Source organism: Hyaena hyaena, unplaced genomic scaffold (assembly GCF_003009895.1).
Source record: "Hyaena hyaena isolate Hyena2069 unplaced genomic scaffold, ASM300989v1 scaffold_17, whole genome shotgun sequence".
In the NCBI taxonomy this organism is placed as follows: domain Eukaryota; kingdom Metazoa; phylum Chordata; class Mammalia; order Carnivora; family Hyaenidae; genus Hyaena; species Hyaena hyaena.
This window is the reverse complement of record NW_024080648.1, coordinates 2,437,342-2,453,502: the sequence shown is the minus strand read 5'-3', so window position 1 is coordinate 2,453,502 and position 16,161 is coordinate 2,437,342. Positions and strand designations below refer to the sequence as shown.

The window sequence follows — 16,161 nt, the reverse complement described above, 5'->3', positions numbered from 1 at the left end:
TAAACTGTTGAGTAATATCGAACCCAAGAAACAAACAATAAGTGATTGAGTGGTGGTAACGTCCAAGTTACCAAGGCGCTAACTTGGGCATGCACGCTATTCTTTTTAGGGTTCAAAAAAGAAAATAATACAGAAATTCAACTTGTCATGCACCTGTATGGCTCAGTGGGTTAAGCATGTGACTTCAGCTCAGGTCATGATCTCACAGTTCATGGGTTCTACCCCCATGTTGGGCTCTGTGCTGACAGCTCGCTCAGAGTCTGGAGACTGTTTCGGATTCTGTGTCTCCTTCTCTCTCTGACCCTCCCCTGCTCACGATGTCTCTCTCTCACAGAAATAAATAAAACACTAAAACAATACAACTTGTATATTTTAAATTTAAGGAGTTTTTATAGTAGGGTCAGGTGTTCATACTCATGTCTTTTGTATTATTTACCTGCCCAAAAATTTATCAGGTAAGGTGATCTCAGTGATAAATTTCTAGTACCCAAGGTAGCAGTCAATATAATGCACTTGTGAAGCTCTGAAGGTTCATATATAATAACAAAATAAAATATAAACTTAATATAATTCACCTAATTAGAAGTTTTATGGAAAATAATCCTCTGTTCTGTTTTCACTTTGAGATTTAAAGGAAAAAATAGCTTTGTAGCAAATGATCAAATTACGGCTTACTATGAAACCCATTTGCTAATATATTACATTGGTAATAGTTAAAGATTATCCTAGTTTAAAATAGACTTTCATATTTATGAAGGTTAAAAATATTTCCACATTTTATGTAATAACAAGCATGTCATTTTTTCCTGTCTTACTAGATTTCCACACATACATACATATGCCTAATAGATTGAACGTTTCTAGTTATATTTTTTTGGTATCCAATAATACTTACTATTTCTTGAAAAGTAACACACATAAGCCAAAATGTGTAATTGCTCAACTATAATCTTGATTTTGAGCATGGTGCTAAATGATAAAGTACCCATAAGGCACACATACACACAACCACACATTTGAAAGGCTAAATGTTCGTGCTTGTTTTAAATACTGTTCATCCAGAAATAACTTTAATTTCTATAGTAAGACTGTCCTTATCGTTTTTAGAAAATGCACATTTATTTAAGCTGAAAAGATCTATAATATATTGAAATAAGGTCATTTATTCAAGTCAACGTTTCCTGCAAAAATTACTCATGATGTATCAAATGCCCCTTTTGAAATTACCATAAGGTTATATTTTTAACTTCTGTTGAAAATAGAGAGGCAAATTTGTAGACTAAGAAAAGCAACACTGCAATTTAATTCAAAATGGTTCTCCAATTTGTCTGTTTAAAACTAAACTTCACTGGGTTTTCTACTGTTTCATTGTTTTCATTTTTTCAAATAAACCTTTAGCTTAAGGATACTAAATACATACTGAAGAGATAAGGGGGTTCTATGCTCCTATTTCAAGCTAAAACATAACTTCTAAATTATCTTTTACAGTAAGCCAAAGCCAGTATCACATACCTTTCGGGAATGAATTTCTTTCACATACAATGGAAGTAGAAACTCAGATATACCTTCAAGTCGGATTCCCTTCTTGGTGACTCTCAGATTTCCCATACCATCCTACAAGCAATGAAATATAGTTCACTTTTAGGTTAATTAGAGAAAGAATAACTGGCCATAATTTTCTTAGGGCTAAATTGAGAAAACAGTAAGCTCAAATCAGTGATGATTTAAGGAAAATGAGAGATTGAATCTACTTAATGAATGATTGCAGCAGTTTGCATGCATATAGAGAGCCCTATTTAAAATGAAAAGACCTGGTATCTTTTCATACCTCTATCGGAGACTAGGATTTACCTATGAATAAACCCTGTATTTTCTTCATGCATCAGCCAGTTTAACTCTTTTTTGGGGTAGAATGATACTTGCTACCTAACTATTGGAAACAAATTTTGTTTGCAGAGAATTCTAGTAATATTTTAACATTACAGTTATACACATATTTCTACAATATTCAAATAGTCACATTTGAACAATGGTTTCAGCAAGTCCTTAATAATTGCCTAGTAGGGGCGCTTAGTCGCCGGCTTAGTCGGTTAAGCGTCCAACTTTCGCTTAGGTCATGATCTCGCGGTTCGTGGGTTCAAGCCCCGCATCGGGCTCTGTGCTGACCGCCAGCTCAGAGCCTGAAGCCTGTTTCAGAGTCTGTGACTCCCTCTCTCTCTGACCCTCCCCTGCTCACGCTGTCTCTCTCTCTCTCTCCTAGAAATAAAACATTTAAAAAAAAAAGGAAAAAAATAAAAAAAAAAATTGCCTAGCATAAGGAAGCATGTGTTTCTGTATCCAAATATAAGTAAAGCTTATATCCTCTCCTTTAGAAAACAACTCTATAAGGAGGAATAAAACAGTATATAAATAACACTCATGAGCCAGAATAAAATAAATTTAAAAAGTAAGAACACAGTACCACAGGAATTAAAGAAAGGTTTCAAATTTGCTAAGAGAATAAATAATTTCTCATGGAAGAGATGGACTATGAGAAGGACCTTAAGAATATGGAGTTACAACAGGAGATGTCCATAGAGGAAGAAACAGAATAAACATCTTGTAACATTATGAAAGGGCATGCCATCCAATCTGGCAAATGTATGGAATACCATAAGAGAAAACAGCTGGAGTATGTTTTGAAGCCAGAGAAAGGAAAGCCATGAATGCAAAGGTAAGAAGTCTATACTTACGTTAAACTCCAGAAGAAAAAGCATAAAAAGTTCTTGAATAAATAGCTCAATGGCTTGGAATGATCAGAGTTAAGCTTTAAGATTAATCTGGCAGAGGCACCATGTGGGGCTGACAGAGAAGCAGTAATAAGGCACAACTCAATAATAAGTGTAAGAAATATGGTGGAAGAAAAGCCTATGAGATTGGATGACTAATTTTATCTGGAAATACTGAAAACAGGGACATTTATGACTAATCCTGGGTTTCATGACTATGACTAAATAAGGAAATGTGGTGATATTTTAAAGTAGAATAATGAATTTTGTAGACTCAAGGGCAAACATGATTTTAGCTTTGGACTTTCTAACTTGGAGGTATCATTGAAAATTCAGACACTGATCCATCAACTGGCCCATCTGTAAAAAGTGGATTGGAGAGTGACAATTGTTTAAGACGTGTTTGAATCTACTATGATGGATGAGCAAGTTCTCTCTGGGAAAATATCTACAAAACCAAGGAGAAACTCTTAGATAATAACTAGTCTATGGGTTGGAAAGAAGTATTTCATACATGAAATAAGTATATGATCAGTATAAGAAGAAAGCCAAGAAATTATCATGACTTCAGTCTGCCACCTGCCTCTATCCCCCACCCCAAAAGAAAGCCGATGAAGTAGTATAGCAATGAATAAAAATTTGACTAAGAATCAAAGCACTTTTTTTAAAGTTGCATAGAGAAAGAGAGATTTTGAGGTGGTAGGGTCTCAATGCTTTAACAGAAAGACAGAGTAATAATTTCCGTTTGAAATAAACTTGGGGTGGGATGAAGGAATTTATTTATTGAGACTCAAGCTTATAGCTGACACTAGAGGGGCGCCTGGGTGGCTCAGTCAGTTAAGCGTCCGACTTCGGCTCAGGTCATGATCTCACGGTTTGTGGGTTCGGGCCCTGTGTCAGGCTCTGTGCTCGCAACTGGCTCACGGCCTGGAGCGCGCTTCGGATTCTGTATCTCCCTCTCTCTCACCCTCCCCTGCTTTCTCTCGCTCTCTCTCTCTCTCTCAGAAATAAATTTTTAAAAAACATTAAAAAAATAAAGCTGACACTGGAAATGTCTAACACGGAATTATTTATTTATTTATTTATTTATTTATTTATTTTTTTAATGTTTTATTTATTTCTAGTAGAGAGAGAGAGAGAGACAGACAGCGTGAGCAGGGGAGGGTCAGAGAGAGAGGGAGTCACAGACTCTGAAACAGGCTCCAGGCTCTGAGCTGGCAGTCAGCACAGAGCCCGACGCGGGGCTCAAACCCACGAACTGTGAGATCATGATCTAAGCGAAAGTTGGACGCTTAACCGACTAAGCCACCCAGGTGCCCCTTATTTATTAAAAAGAAAGAGAGATTTTCAAGCTTCACTGAAGACTTATTCTAGGAGATAGTCGATCTACTTTTGTACTGAGACACTGCTGGTTTATACCAGTTTTATAGTATCCTCTTTCACTTATCAAAAGTGAAAAGTGTTTCTGATTTAGACAACTACATGGTCACCCATTTACTGGCTCTAATTAGTATCAGTTTGCAACATTCCAGCTATCTAAGAACAGGAACTGGCAAAACTAACAGGAAAAGAGACTCAAAAATGAGGATTTGCCAAGCACAAACGGCGAAAGTCCTAAGTATGGGCTTTGCCAAAGTAGCAAAAAATGATGCTCCTCAAATGCCTGACCATCATGTTTCTCATTGGGTAGAGACAAGTAAAGCCAGTACAACAATGTTGGACACTAGAAATAGCACAGGGTCAAGGAAAGGCAACTGATGACCCATTAACGATTGAATTCAGTAGGAGTTAAGAAACATGAGGATTGTTAAGGCAGGTTTATTGCCAGAAAACGGAACTTCAAATTTTGAGATCTTGAAGGTTGACAAAAATTCCAGGCACCATGAAGCCTAAAGAACATTTGAGCGGTGGTGGCAGAAGCAGAGTGGAGGCCGAACTCTTTCTAATTCAGAAGGAATGTTCAAAGTGACATGTGGCTTCAAAATATTACTTTGTCCCTGAGGGATTTTCTTGACTAAATCTCACACGGTGACTGTCCACATATATTCTCAAATATCTGCCGGAAGGAAGTGTTTTGAAATGTTCCCCATGAAGTTGCTATGGAAACATCTAATGCAACTTTCAGTCTAACTCAGAACAGCAGCAATAAATTCTATCATAAACATAATCCCCAATTCAACACCAATCTTAAAAAAAAAATCATAAGACAACCATCTTAAATAAAATAACTGGACATCCAAAGTTAGCTGTGATATTACTGATGCCATATGCATATTTAATTTTGGAAAGCTTTGAATCTTAAGTTCAATGTTTTCTTCTTATATTTTCTATCTAATACGTAATTTGGGACATATAAATATATTTCACTTAAATTAGACGAAATAGATATGCTCTGTATAAATATAAGACTGTTATGGTAGTAACGGTTTTTTGAACCTAAGTTCACTCCACCATGTCCATTTGTCCCTCCTTTGATTTCTCCTGTTTTGTCTTTTAAAAAAAATGAATATTCAAGTTCTTCCATAGTATCTACGTGTAGATATGAAATACATAAGAATGCATCACATATTTACAGTATGTAATCATCCTGTCCTCACAGGCATGTACCAAGTCCATTAATAATTTATGAGATGGTTTCCCTTCTGCAGGAGCATTAGAAAGTGAATTTTATTCTTACTGTCACTATACTCTCCTGATTCACTCTATTCTTGGTGCCTTCCACAGCTAAAAGGGAAAAAATAACTTCTGTGTTTGCTGTTAAGGGATGACATTGCCCAGGCACCAGAAAATAGAGAATTGAACATATGTATGGCTCAGGCCTCACCCTTGGCTCTGTCACCTTCATCCTATGTAAGCTTGAAACACTTAACTAATTTCTTTGTGCCTTAAATTTGTCATCAGTAAATGCAGTAAAAACACAACTTAATGTACTTATGGCAAGGGCTGAATGAGGATATAAAATAATGCCTAATTTATATAGCAGTACTCAACAGCTTTAGCCATTATTAACATTTTACTAAAATAATTCAAATTTTTGTCCCATCATTACAGTAAAATTCATATTGTTTATTTTCAGAGAGATTATTTTTGAATTTTAGTAGTCTCTACATCAAGCTTTATTATCCTTAGAGCTATGATGCAGTTATTTGTTATCTACTAATCTCACGAATCACTTAGCTACTTTTGACAGAAGTGTAGTGTCATTTTAGAAGGGAGTGTGGAGCAGGCCACCTGAGTGGCTCAGTTAGTTAAGCTTCCAGCTCGGCTCAGGTCATGACCTCGCGTTTTGTGAGTTTGAGCCTCGTGTCAGGCTCTGTGGTGACAGCTCAAAGCTTAGAGCCTACTTCATATTCTGTGCCCCCCACTCCTTTACCCCTCGCATGTTCATACTCTGTGTCTCTCTGTCTCTCAATAATAAGTAAATGTTTTTTTTTAAAAAAAAAACTTTTCTAAAAGAAGGAAATGTGGAGCCAGACAGCTTGAATTTGAACTCTGAATATCCAAAATGCTATATTTGTATTTTTTCATAAAATGTATCACATTCTGCTTACAGTTTTAGTTCACTATGTATACATTTTTATCTCTTCTTGAAAGGTTAATTATTTCATTTCTGTATGTACTTGCTCTTTCTTCTAGCATAGTACTTCCAACAATGGTTCGTATGAAGTATGTGGTCATTAAACGGATGAGTATTTAACTTATCAGTAGAATTTAGATCTTTACTTGATAAAAATTAAAACAAAAATTGAAGTGATATCCTTATAAAAATCAAATCATCACTAAAATTTGTAGAATTTATCTTTAGAAACTGCAGACAATCTTTATTATAGTTTTCATGGATTTGATATTTTTTTGGACAAGGAGGAAGATACTTGTTTGAGAAACATTATTTTTGGAATTATGAAATATTGACATTAAAGTAAACTATAGATATGAAAGAAAAGAAAGAACATTGATCACACAACATATTAATTTAAAATCCACGCTCATAACTTTGCAATGTTCTTAACCTTAGTGTAGTCTGTCCTCATGCAAGATTCTTTTCAACTCTTGGCTGATTGGTATTAAAAGAGCTGTTTAAACAGGATTTGTATTATGCCTTAACAGGCAAATGTAACTTCCAAAGTAATGAGCATATTGACATGAATTGAGAAAAAAATTTTAAATTGGTATGATCATTAAATAATAGAGAAAATCTAGGATTTGGTTATTATTATTGTCATTATTATAACTATTATTATTAATAATAATATTTTGAGAGAGAGAGAAGAACAAGTTAGAGAGGGGCAGAGAGAGAGGGAGACAGGATTCTAAGTGAGCTCCTCACTGACAGCAGAGAGCATGATGCAGGGCTCGAACTCACAAACCATGAGATCATGACCAGAGCTGAAGTCAGACACTCAGCCAACTGAGCCTCCCAGGTGCCCCTATTATTTAAAGTTTTCGAAGAAAGTTGAAAGAATCCAGTAGCCAGGAGATAACTACATTGATTATATAACTATATATATTTTCTGGTTAAAACCAAAAATATTTTTTTTCTAAATTACTAGGATCATCTCAAAAGAAACTGTTTAGAAAGGAAGACAAATACACATACTTATATGGCTTTGATTATTTAATGATACTTATTCTATACTTCAACTTGCATGAGGAAATGACCTTAAAGAGGCTATTTAGAGATAAATTGAAGTCTAGTAAGATAAATTATTTGTAAGACCTTGGGAATTAAATATTTTTAATAAATTAAAGAACCATACAAAGAAATGGCACTACTAGTTTATTTAAAAAAAAAATTACAAACGATTTTTGAATGTCTTTTATTATTGATTCTTTATTATATTCCAATTTCCCTTAAAAACTGTTTAATTCCCAACTCCTAATTAGAGAAGAAATTCTCTTTAAAATATCTAAGCAATTTTCTATCTTTTTTGTACCTGCTTTAAGCTGGTGTTATTTATAATTTATAATGAGTTGTTTTTCCCCAAGCACAAGAGAAAGAACAAACAAAATGTAAGTTGACAGCCTGTTTTATATGTACGTTTTTACTGTGTTTGCTATAAGGCTGTATTTTATTTTCAGTTTAATTGGCCTCCCTTATTCCTATCCATTATTAGAAAATAAACTCTACAGTGATAAGAACTGACAGACCTAGGAATCTGACCTCAAATTCAGCATGTATAGAAGCAGCTTTAGGAATTGTTCTTAATAACATAACTTTTATCATCTGGAGCATTTATTACCTTTGTTCATAGCCAATAGTTGTTCAAGCTTCATAATTTATATATGGTTGTTAGCATTGTGAAAAGGTTTTAACATATTCATATTTAAATACAACAATAAATGTTGCACTTTGTATCTCTTATTTTTGTTGGTGTTCTTTTAACTATGTGAGTTATTTTTAAAAAATAATTAAAATAAAATTCAACTTGTTTTCCAAATTTTCCTCTACGGATAATAGAATTCTTTGACAAGCATTTCCTTTTTTTTCTAACAATCTACATATCAGTAACCTCATAAAACATATGTAATCGCTTAATAACAAAACCATCAGAATGAAAATGTGCTGAAACAAAATAAAACCAAAAATATGTTCATCTGTCATGGCAAATATGAATCACAATCACCCAGTAAATGGAAGAAAGAATGGATGAGTTCAATAAATCCAATGAAACTATATGTAAGAGACCAGCAATATACATTTTTAATATATACATATTTACATAAAAATAGAGAATAGATTATAGTTATATTTATGTGGAAACAGATCATAGTAGGAACATTTGGAACACAGAAGCATTTTATGTTCAATATTCTTTTTTTTTTAATGTTTTTTTTTTTTTTCTTTTTCTAGGAGAGAGAGAAAGACAGCGTGAGCAGGGAGGGTCAGAGAGAGAGGGAGTCACAGACTCTGAAACAGGCTCCAGGCTCTGAGCTGGCAGTCAGCACAGAGCCCGACGCGGGGCTCGAACTCACGAACCGCGAGATCATGACCTAAGCGAAAGTCGGACGCTTAACCGACTAAGCCACCCAGGCGCCCCTATGTTCAATATTCTTGAGAGAAATGTTTTCCTATAGAATATGTCTTGGAATCAGTATCTGGAGAAAACTATTGGTGTGGCTCAATCTAATATTGTAATATTAATTGTATAAAAGAGATTTAAATGTGTGTGGAAGCACCTGTTTGTTCTACCTTAACTTGAAATCAAGATCAAACACAAAGAATGTAATAAGCAACTATGGCAAAATACAGACACTTGCTAATGAAGAGCGTTTTGGAAAACCCAACCTATTACTATACAGAAATCATATTTCTTGGTGGTAAATTGAGGCAACTGGAAAGAACCTCAGACATTTGACTTAAAGAAAATAATAAATATGGAATTAGTAGTAATGCTATGCTCCCTAAAGACTGTCATCTGTACACAGTGACAGAACATCCATATTTTAATCTTTGTCACAGGGTACAAAGCCTACACGTTCAATGCTAACATTCCTGTCTTCCCAAAAATATACAAAGAATACTAGTAGGATTATAATAAACCCAAAGGAAAGAAAAACTCCATGTTCAGTTAAATTTAGGAAACTACTAAATGATATATTCCCACACAAATTCATAATACACATTAGCATACTAAAGACTCTGAGAAGTCTGGGGTAACAGAACATATTTATTTCATTCAATACAGAGTTCACTAAATACTGTGTTCAATAAGTCCCACACTCATCTGCCCACAGGTGGAAAAATGTCCCTTTGAACATACTGTGCATATACTGGTCAAATCCTTTATATTTTATAAAGTCTGAAGGAAGATCTATTAAGAAAGAGGTGCACTGATAAGCATACAAGCGATTAAAAAGTTTGGGGTGTCTGGGTGGGTGGCTCAGTTGGTTAAGCACCCTTCATCGGTTCAGGTCATGATTGCACAGTTCATGAGTTCAAGCTCCACATCCGGTTCTGTGCTGACGGCTCAGAGCCTGGAGCCTATTATGAATTCTGTGTCTCCTTCTCTCTCTGCCTTGCCTCTGCTTCCCTCCTCTCTCGTCTCTCTCCCTCTCTCTCAAAAAATGAATAAACATTTTAAAAAAGTTAAAAGCCATGGTATCTCCAAAAATATTTATTGAGAGCCTATATATAGCACCACTGAACTCCGTTTATAATTTGGCTTCCCAGCTCTTTTTAAATACTGGGGAGAATATGCTGAACACTGCTAGGAATCTGGTCTGCTTCATAGATGCAATTTCTTAATGTTTATAAAAAATGTGGAAGAGAGGGAATGCTGAGCACAAGCCTGGTCTTGGCATATATTTGTCAGTTACCATAAGCATAATTTATTTCCTTAAAGAAAGATCCCTTTTGCCTTAAATAAAATCACATCATTGGATGTATAAATTAAGAGCAAAACCATAGGGTATGGCAACTCTCCTTGGTAGTCCCATGGTAAGGTGTTACCTAATAATTTCTTCCAAACTTCCAAGACAACATCTTTAATATCCACCTTCACTATGGGATTCATGATAATAACTTGGTTCATAGAGCACTTTAGTAGACCATGTGCCAACAGCACATTGCAACAACCTGTTCTCATTTTATTGAAAACACCAATGAGAGAGAGAGAGAGAGAGAGAGAGAGAGAGAGAGAGATCTTATCCAGCTAGTAACTTTACCCAAAGTCTATTCCTCCTACTTTTATTGTTTTTATTTTTTTTTAATTTTTTTTAAGGTTTTATTTATTTCTGAGAGAGAGAGAGAGACAGCGTGAGCAGGGGAGGGTCAGAGAGAGAGGGAGTCACAGACTGAAACAGGCTTCAGGCTCTGAGCTGGCAGTCAGCACAGAGCCCGATGCGGGGCTCGAACCCACGAACCGTGAGATCATGACCTGAGCCGAAGTCGGATGCTTAACCGACTGAGCCACCCAGGCGTCCCTATTCCTCCTACTTTTAATCCATCTAGACAACAGTAGGAATAAAAACTGAGACTTATATTTACTTTATCATATAACTCCATAAGGATGTCCCAATACTTTTCATTATTATTTGAATTAACTGATATCTGTTCTTGTTTCTGAAATTGTATGCCGTTTTATTTTTGAAACTTTCCTTCTCTAACTGACTTCATTTACCAGCATACATTTCTCTTTTGGCTCATACCTGAATCGTGATATTCTGGAAGAAGTTCAGGTTAAGAGAAAACTTTGGTTCAGTAAATAAAACATTCATCACTTGACATTCTTCCTATGAATTGTTTTGTGATTACCCTCATCCTATAAAAGTAAGTTATGCATGCGCGTGTGTGTGTGTGTGTGTGTAGAAGACGTTAGTTCACGGGGGGAACAGGTAAAATCAATCTCTCTCTTAAAATTAAAACTGTAGTTATCCTACTAGCCTGGAACTAATGGGTGACCCTCATTAGAGTCAGGAAAGAAATCCCATGATACAGATGGGGAAAGTGATGCTCTCCGTGGGACCAGACAATGGGACCAGACAATGGGACCATTGGAAAGAATTGTCTGACTTTGGATTGCTTTATGGCTTACACATCTTCTAATCCACATAGCAGCGGGCAAGCACAATTCTCAATTTATAGCTTTAACATTTGGCGTCTTAAACTAACGATGTAACTTAGGTTTTATATCTGAAGATTCTTCTCACCATCAGTGAGAACTTTTCATACAGAAATGCAATAAGTCATCTCTCAGTCCAAACTTAAGAGATAATATAAGCTTCCTTGAAGGATACTACAGGTTTCCATTTCTTTCATTCTCACATTTTGAGGATGGATTATTTTTGTCTACAGCATGTAGTCTAGTGTCACATTTTTATATAAGTTCCATTATGAATACTATGAACTATCCATTTGGAAAATATTTAATGAGTTTTTATCCTTCTACTTTTTATTTATTATACTTTATTAAAGCTCCAAATCACATCCTTTTCAAGTTTTGTTTGTTTGTTTGTTATACCACAGGCAGGCATGATGGACTTCTGATGGAAGCCTTCCTGTGAGAACCGCTTCCTTCTGCCTTTGCCAATCCCACCTGGTTCTGATGTGCTTGCTACAGATGATATAAGCAACAGTCAATCACTAAACCCAAGCCGGGCCAATCAGATATTTTACTAGTACCTTTTGAACTCAATATCAGGAACAACAACCAATTAAACAAAATATCTTTGAACGTAAAAACGGGAGTTTACTGTAACCATACGTTCAGTTATGTAGTGAAAAGCAGAATATGCCTAGGTTAAGAGAGGCCAAGAGAAAATAGAAGCTAATCTGACTTGGCAAACATATCTATGTTTCTTGCTGTTCCTGAGGCCTAAATATATAACTATCCTTCTCAGAGTGTATTGCTTTTTTCCAAACACTTCCTTAAGTATCATGACCTCACAAATTATCTTTTCCTCTTTTTCTTTCTTTCACTCTTTCTCCCTCCTGCTTTCCACCCCTCTCCTCCTCTCTCTCTTCCCTCTTCCTAACTATATACTAGTTTCCTAAGGGAACAATTAAATCCATCCCAATGGATTCTCTGCTCTATATGTTCACACTCATTCCATAACCAAAATTCTTTTAGTTAAATCAAGCTTCTGCCCTGGAACTTTGCATACCCTTTTCCTTCTCTCCATCCCTCTTCTCTCTTCACTTGGTTATCTCTGTCAAATCCTTTGTATAGCAGTTCAAACATGTCTTACTGAAGGCATTTTACCCCGAGGCTTCTGCCCATACAAGCTTGGAACTGTCTCTTTTATGAACCACAGCACCATACACATTTCCTTCAAGAGCCTTACCAGACTTTACTCCAGCTGACATCCTTTTTGTGTTAATATTTGATTATACCTGCCATCAGACTGAAAGTTTATTTTAGGAAGGTGCTGCATCTTTTGCCTCATCATTGATTCCATGATTTATTTCTACAACCAGATTTTTACAACTTGAATTTGTCTTTTGAATTCTAGACAGAGGTATTCATTTACTTACTTCCTCTATTTCCTGGAATATCACGACAATCTCAAACCAAACATATCCGTCCCAAAAAAGTGATAATTTTCCAACATGAACTACTTCTTATGATGTGTCCTTTATCTCAAAGAATTATTATCGTCTCTATTTAACAGAAATCTGTGTCTCATCCTGGACTCTGTAGTTCTACTTCTCGTTATGGATCAGTTACCAACCCCTACCCACTTGCTTTCCTTCAGGCATTGCTCTGACACACAGTGTATGTGCTACACAAATAGCCCTTACATGAAAGACTTATTGCCTTGATGGCTGGAAGGGAGGAGAGTATGTAATCTTTAACGGTAAGACATTTCAGAGATTGTGCTTATCCCCTGAAACCTCTGAGCTTCTGGAAGTAGGCCATCCTTCCTGATTTAGGATGGAACTTCCCATTTGACTGGTTGGACACATGTAGAGTCTCTTCTCAAATCTATATTTGTCCCTCTCTGGATTTTCTCTCCTAATCTCCTGGCCACTTTATGCATGCATCCAAGGATTTAGCTGAAACATACACTAGATGAGGTAAAAGAAGAGGGACTGATAAGAAAAAAGACACTACATTTCAAAGGAGTGGCAAGATGCAGCCAGCTAGCATGTACCAGCAAGAGGAAGGCAAGTGGTTTCTAAGGATGTTTTATCATGTGGTCAGAATACAAAGATGGATTAGGGATACAGAATATCACTCCTGGAAAGGCTTCTCACAGATTGTGCAAACTCATTTCTAGGATAATTCCTAGAAGCATGCTAAATGGAATGACCCATGTCAAATAACCTGAGACCTGGATTTTGATGGCAGATGTTGAAAGAGGGGACTAAATGTCTCAGGGAAGTAAATATGCTGGACTGCATGAATGACTCATGAAATAAATACCACCTATGGGCAGACCCACAGGGATGTACTGTTTATCAAGGTACAGGAAGTCACTGTTGAGAGGTATACAAGATTCATTAATTTCAGTGGTAGCTCTCTTCTGTTGGTCAGGACTAATAATAGAAGAGACCATTATAAAACTAGTTTTACTGATAGCAATGGAGATGACAGAGCCCTAAGACAATAAATGGCAAATGGTAGCCTAAAGCCAGGTTAACACAATTTGCTAATGAGGGGCCAGGTTAGAGGAGCAATCAGGGCACAACTCCATAATGTTATGAAGATGGTGGCCACAGAGGCAAAAATGAGGGTTACACAATAAGGGGACTATTCAATTTGTAGTATCAAGGTGAATCAAAGGTGAATGAGTCATAGGCTGAAGGCAGTTGTCCAAATAAATCATTCATGATTCCTCACCCAATTTCAGTCATGAGTCAGTTTTCTGACCCAGAATCCATGGGTCTCTCTTGCCAAATTTTGACAGTAACTAAACAAGTGCCATTACTTTAGTGTGAGACCCCTGAGAAAGGAATATTTTTGTCATTCTACCAGGTAAGCCACCACATCCGGCAAAAGTCAGGTCCTACTTCAGTAAAAGGTTTGCCCCATTTGCCATGACCACTGATGGCAGCAAACCTTTAGCTGTTAGTCTTGTTAAGAAATGCTTCAAATGCAAAAAGCCATCAAGTCCATGATCAAGTAATCAATATGAAGATTTAAAGGCTCAGCTATTATATCCCCACTTTAGACAACTCACAGGATTATTCTAGTATTGGAACTCCCTGTTAGGTCGGTCAAGGCTGCCATTCCTCTGCATTGCAGTTTGACTTCTCTCCTCTCTCTTCTCAATCTGGCTCCCTTGATGTAATTCTATTATTTCATTATTGAGAAATCATTTTATCAAAGAGAAATAAGTCCATTATACTTTTTAAATTAAAATTAAATTAAAAATTGAATTAAATCTTAGGGCAAGGATAAAACTGATGTTAAAAATGAAAATGAACTATAATGTATATTAGAGAAATAAGAACATTAATATTTCTGCCTGGTGGGGAAACAAGATGATATTCATATTAACCACTCAAACATATGATAATTTTTATTCCTCCACAGAGTGCTTTATTAATGTACCATCAACACCAGAAAAGCTCTTTTGTTTTTAATGTGTGCACTGAAAACTTTTCTCTATGGTAATTCAATTATCACAGACTTTCTTCAAATATTTGATGACAAAAAAAGGAAATTCATGTAATCACACAGGTCCAGATAAATGATGCAGATTTAAGTTAGTTTCTACTGACCTGGGAGCCAGAGAAGGACTATCTCTTCTCTACATGCACAGTAATCAAAATTTAGAACTGTTGTTTTCCAAAAATTTAAACATATACACGTAGAAAACTTTTAAGAGATGAAATATAATGTTTGGTGGAATACTGGTTGACAAGATATGGTAGGTAGTGATTCTCTTCTCCTCCTTCTTTCTTGGTTTTAGTACAAAATTCAGAGTCATGGTCAGCGTTTGTTTATTTCCAATGACACAATAAATACTCCAATGAATCATTTCCCATACCCTAAGAATATGTTGGAGGATAGGCTCGTGTAGAGTTTTTGTGTATATGTGTGGTCTTCTTTTGTGTGGGGGTGGAGGGGGTTATGGCGGTTGTACTTGGATATAAAATCTAAGCATCCATCCCTGAAAAGGTGCATGAGTGAAATCTAGTGCATGCACACCATGGAGCCTCATTCAATGTGCAGCAAATGAGTAGATGTACCCTTAGCAAAGGTAGTTAGAAAATTAGAAGAGATAAAATAATTATATTATTTAAGAATGTGGGTATAAAACCAATGAAATCCATTTGTCAGAGCACAGGAATAAAATTGTCCTTGAAAAGAACAGAATGGCTGACTACAAAGAGAGGGCAAGTGCTAATAATGGAGTGGATTGGAGATATACATTTAAAAATGAAAAAAAATAATGAGTAAACAACAAATGGTAAACAGTAAGTGACAGTATTTGCAGGGGCTAATGATGACAATGTTCCATAAATTGATGGGCATAACTCTCTCAATCTTCTGCGCTTGCATTTAAAAACAAAGTAAGGGGTACCTGGATGGCTCAGCCAGTTAAGTATCTGACTTTTGATTTCTGCTTAGGTTATGATCTCATGGTTCATGGGATCGAGGCCCTTGTCAGGCTCTGGACTAATAGCAAAGAGCGTTCTTGGGATTTTTCTTTCTCCCTCTCTCACGGCTCCTCCCTCCCTCTCTTTCTCTCTCAAAATAAATAAATAAACTTAAAAAAATAAAAAGAAAGTAAAATCTGCTACAGAATGGTCAATTCTATCTATCCCCTTTGTTTTATCCTCATTGCTACTTTTTAATTCAGTTTTTTTCACTTTCTGCTTATACAATGATATCAGTTTCCTAAAGGTTCTCATTATCATCAATGCAGCCTATTAATTATTTTTAAAATTGTTGATGCTCTTACTCTCTTATAAAGTGAAGCTTATTTTATCTGTGTTCAAGGA

General features: G+C 35.9%; 1 protein-coding gene across 1 annotated transcript in view; it reads right to left on the bottom strand.

The window, feature by feature from the left end:
- Positions 1 to 16,161, bottom strand: part of SGCZ (sarcoglycan zeta) — a 459,011-nt gene that overhangs the window by 211,149 nt on the left and 231,701 nt on the right. The window contains exon 2 of the mRNA XM_039221153.1: positions 1,513 to 1,614. Coding sequence (XP_039077084.1) covers positions 1,513 to 1,614 — 102 coding nt within the window. The remainder of the gene's footprint in view (positions 1 to 1,512; positions 1,615 to 16,161) is intronic.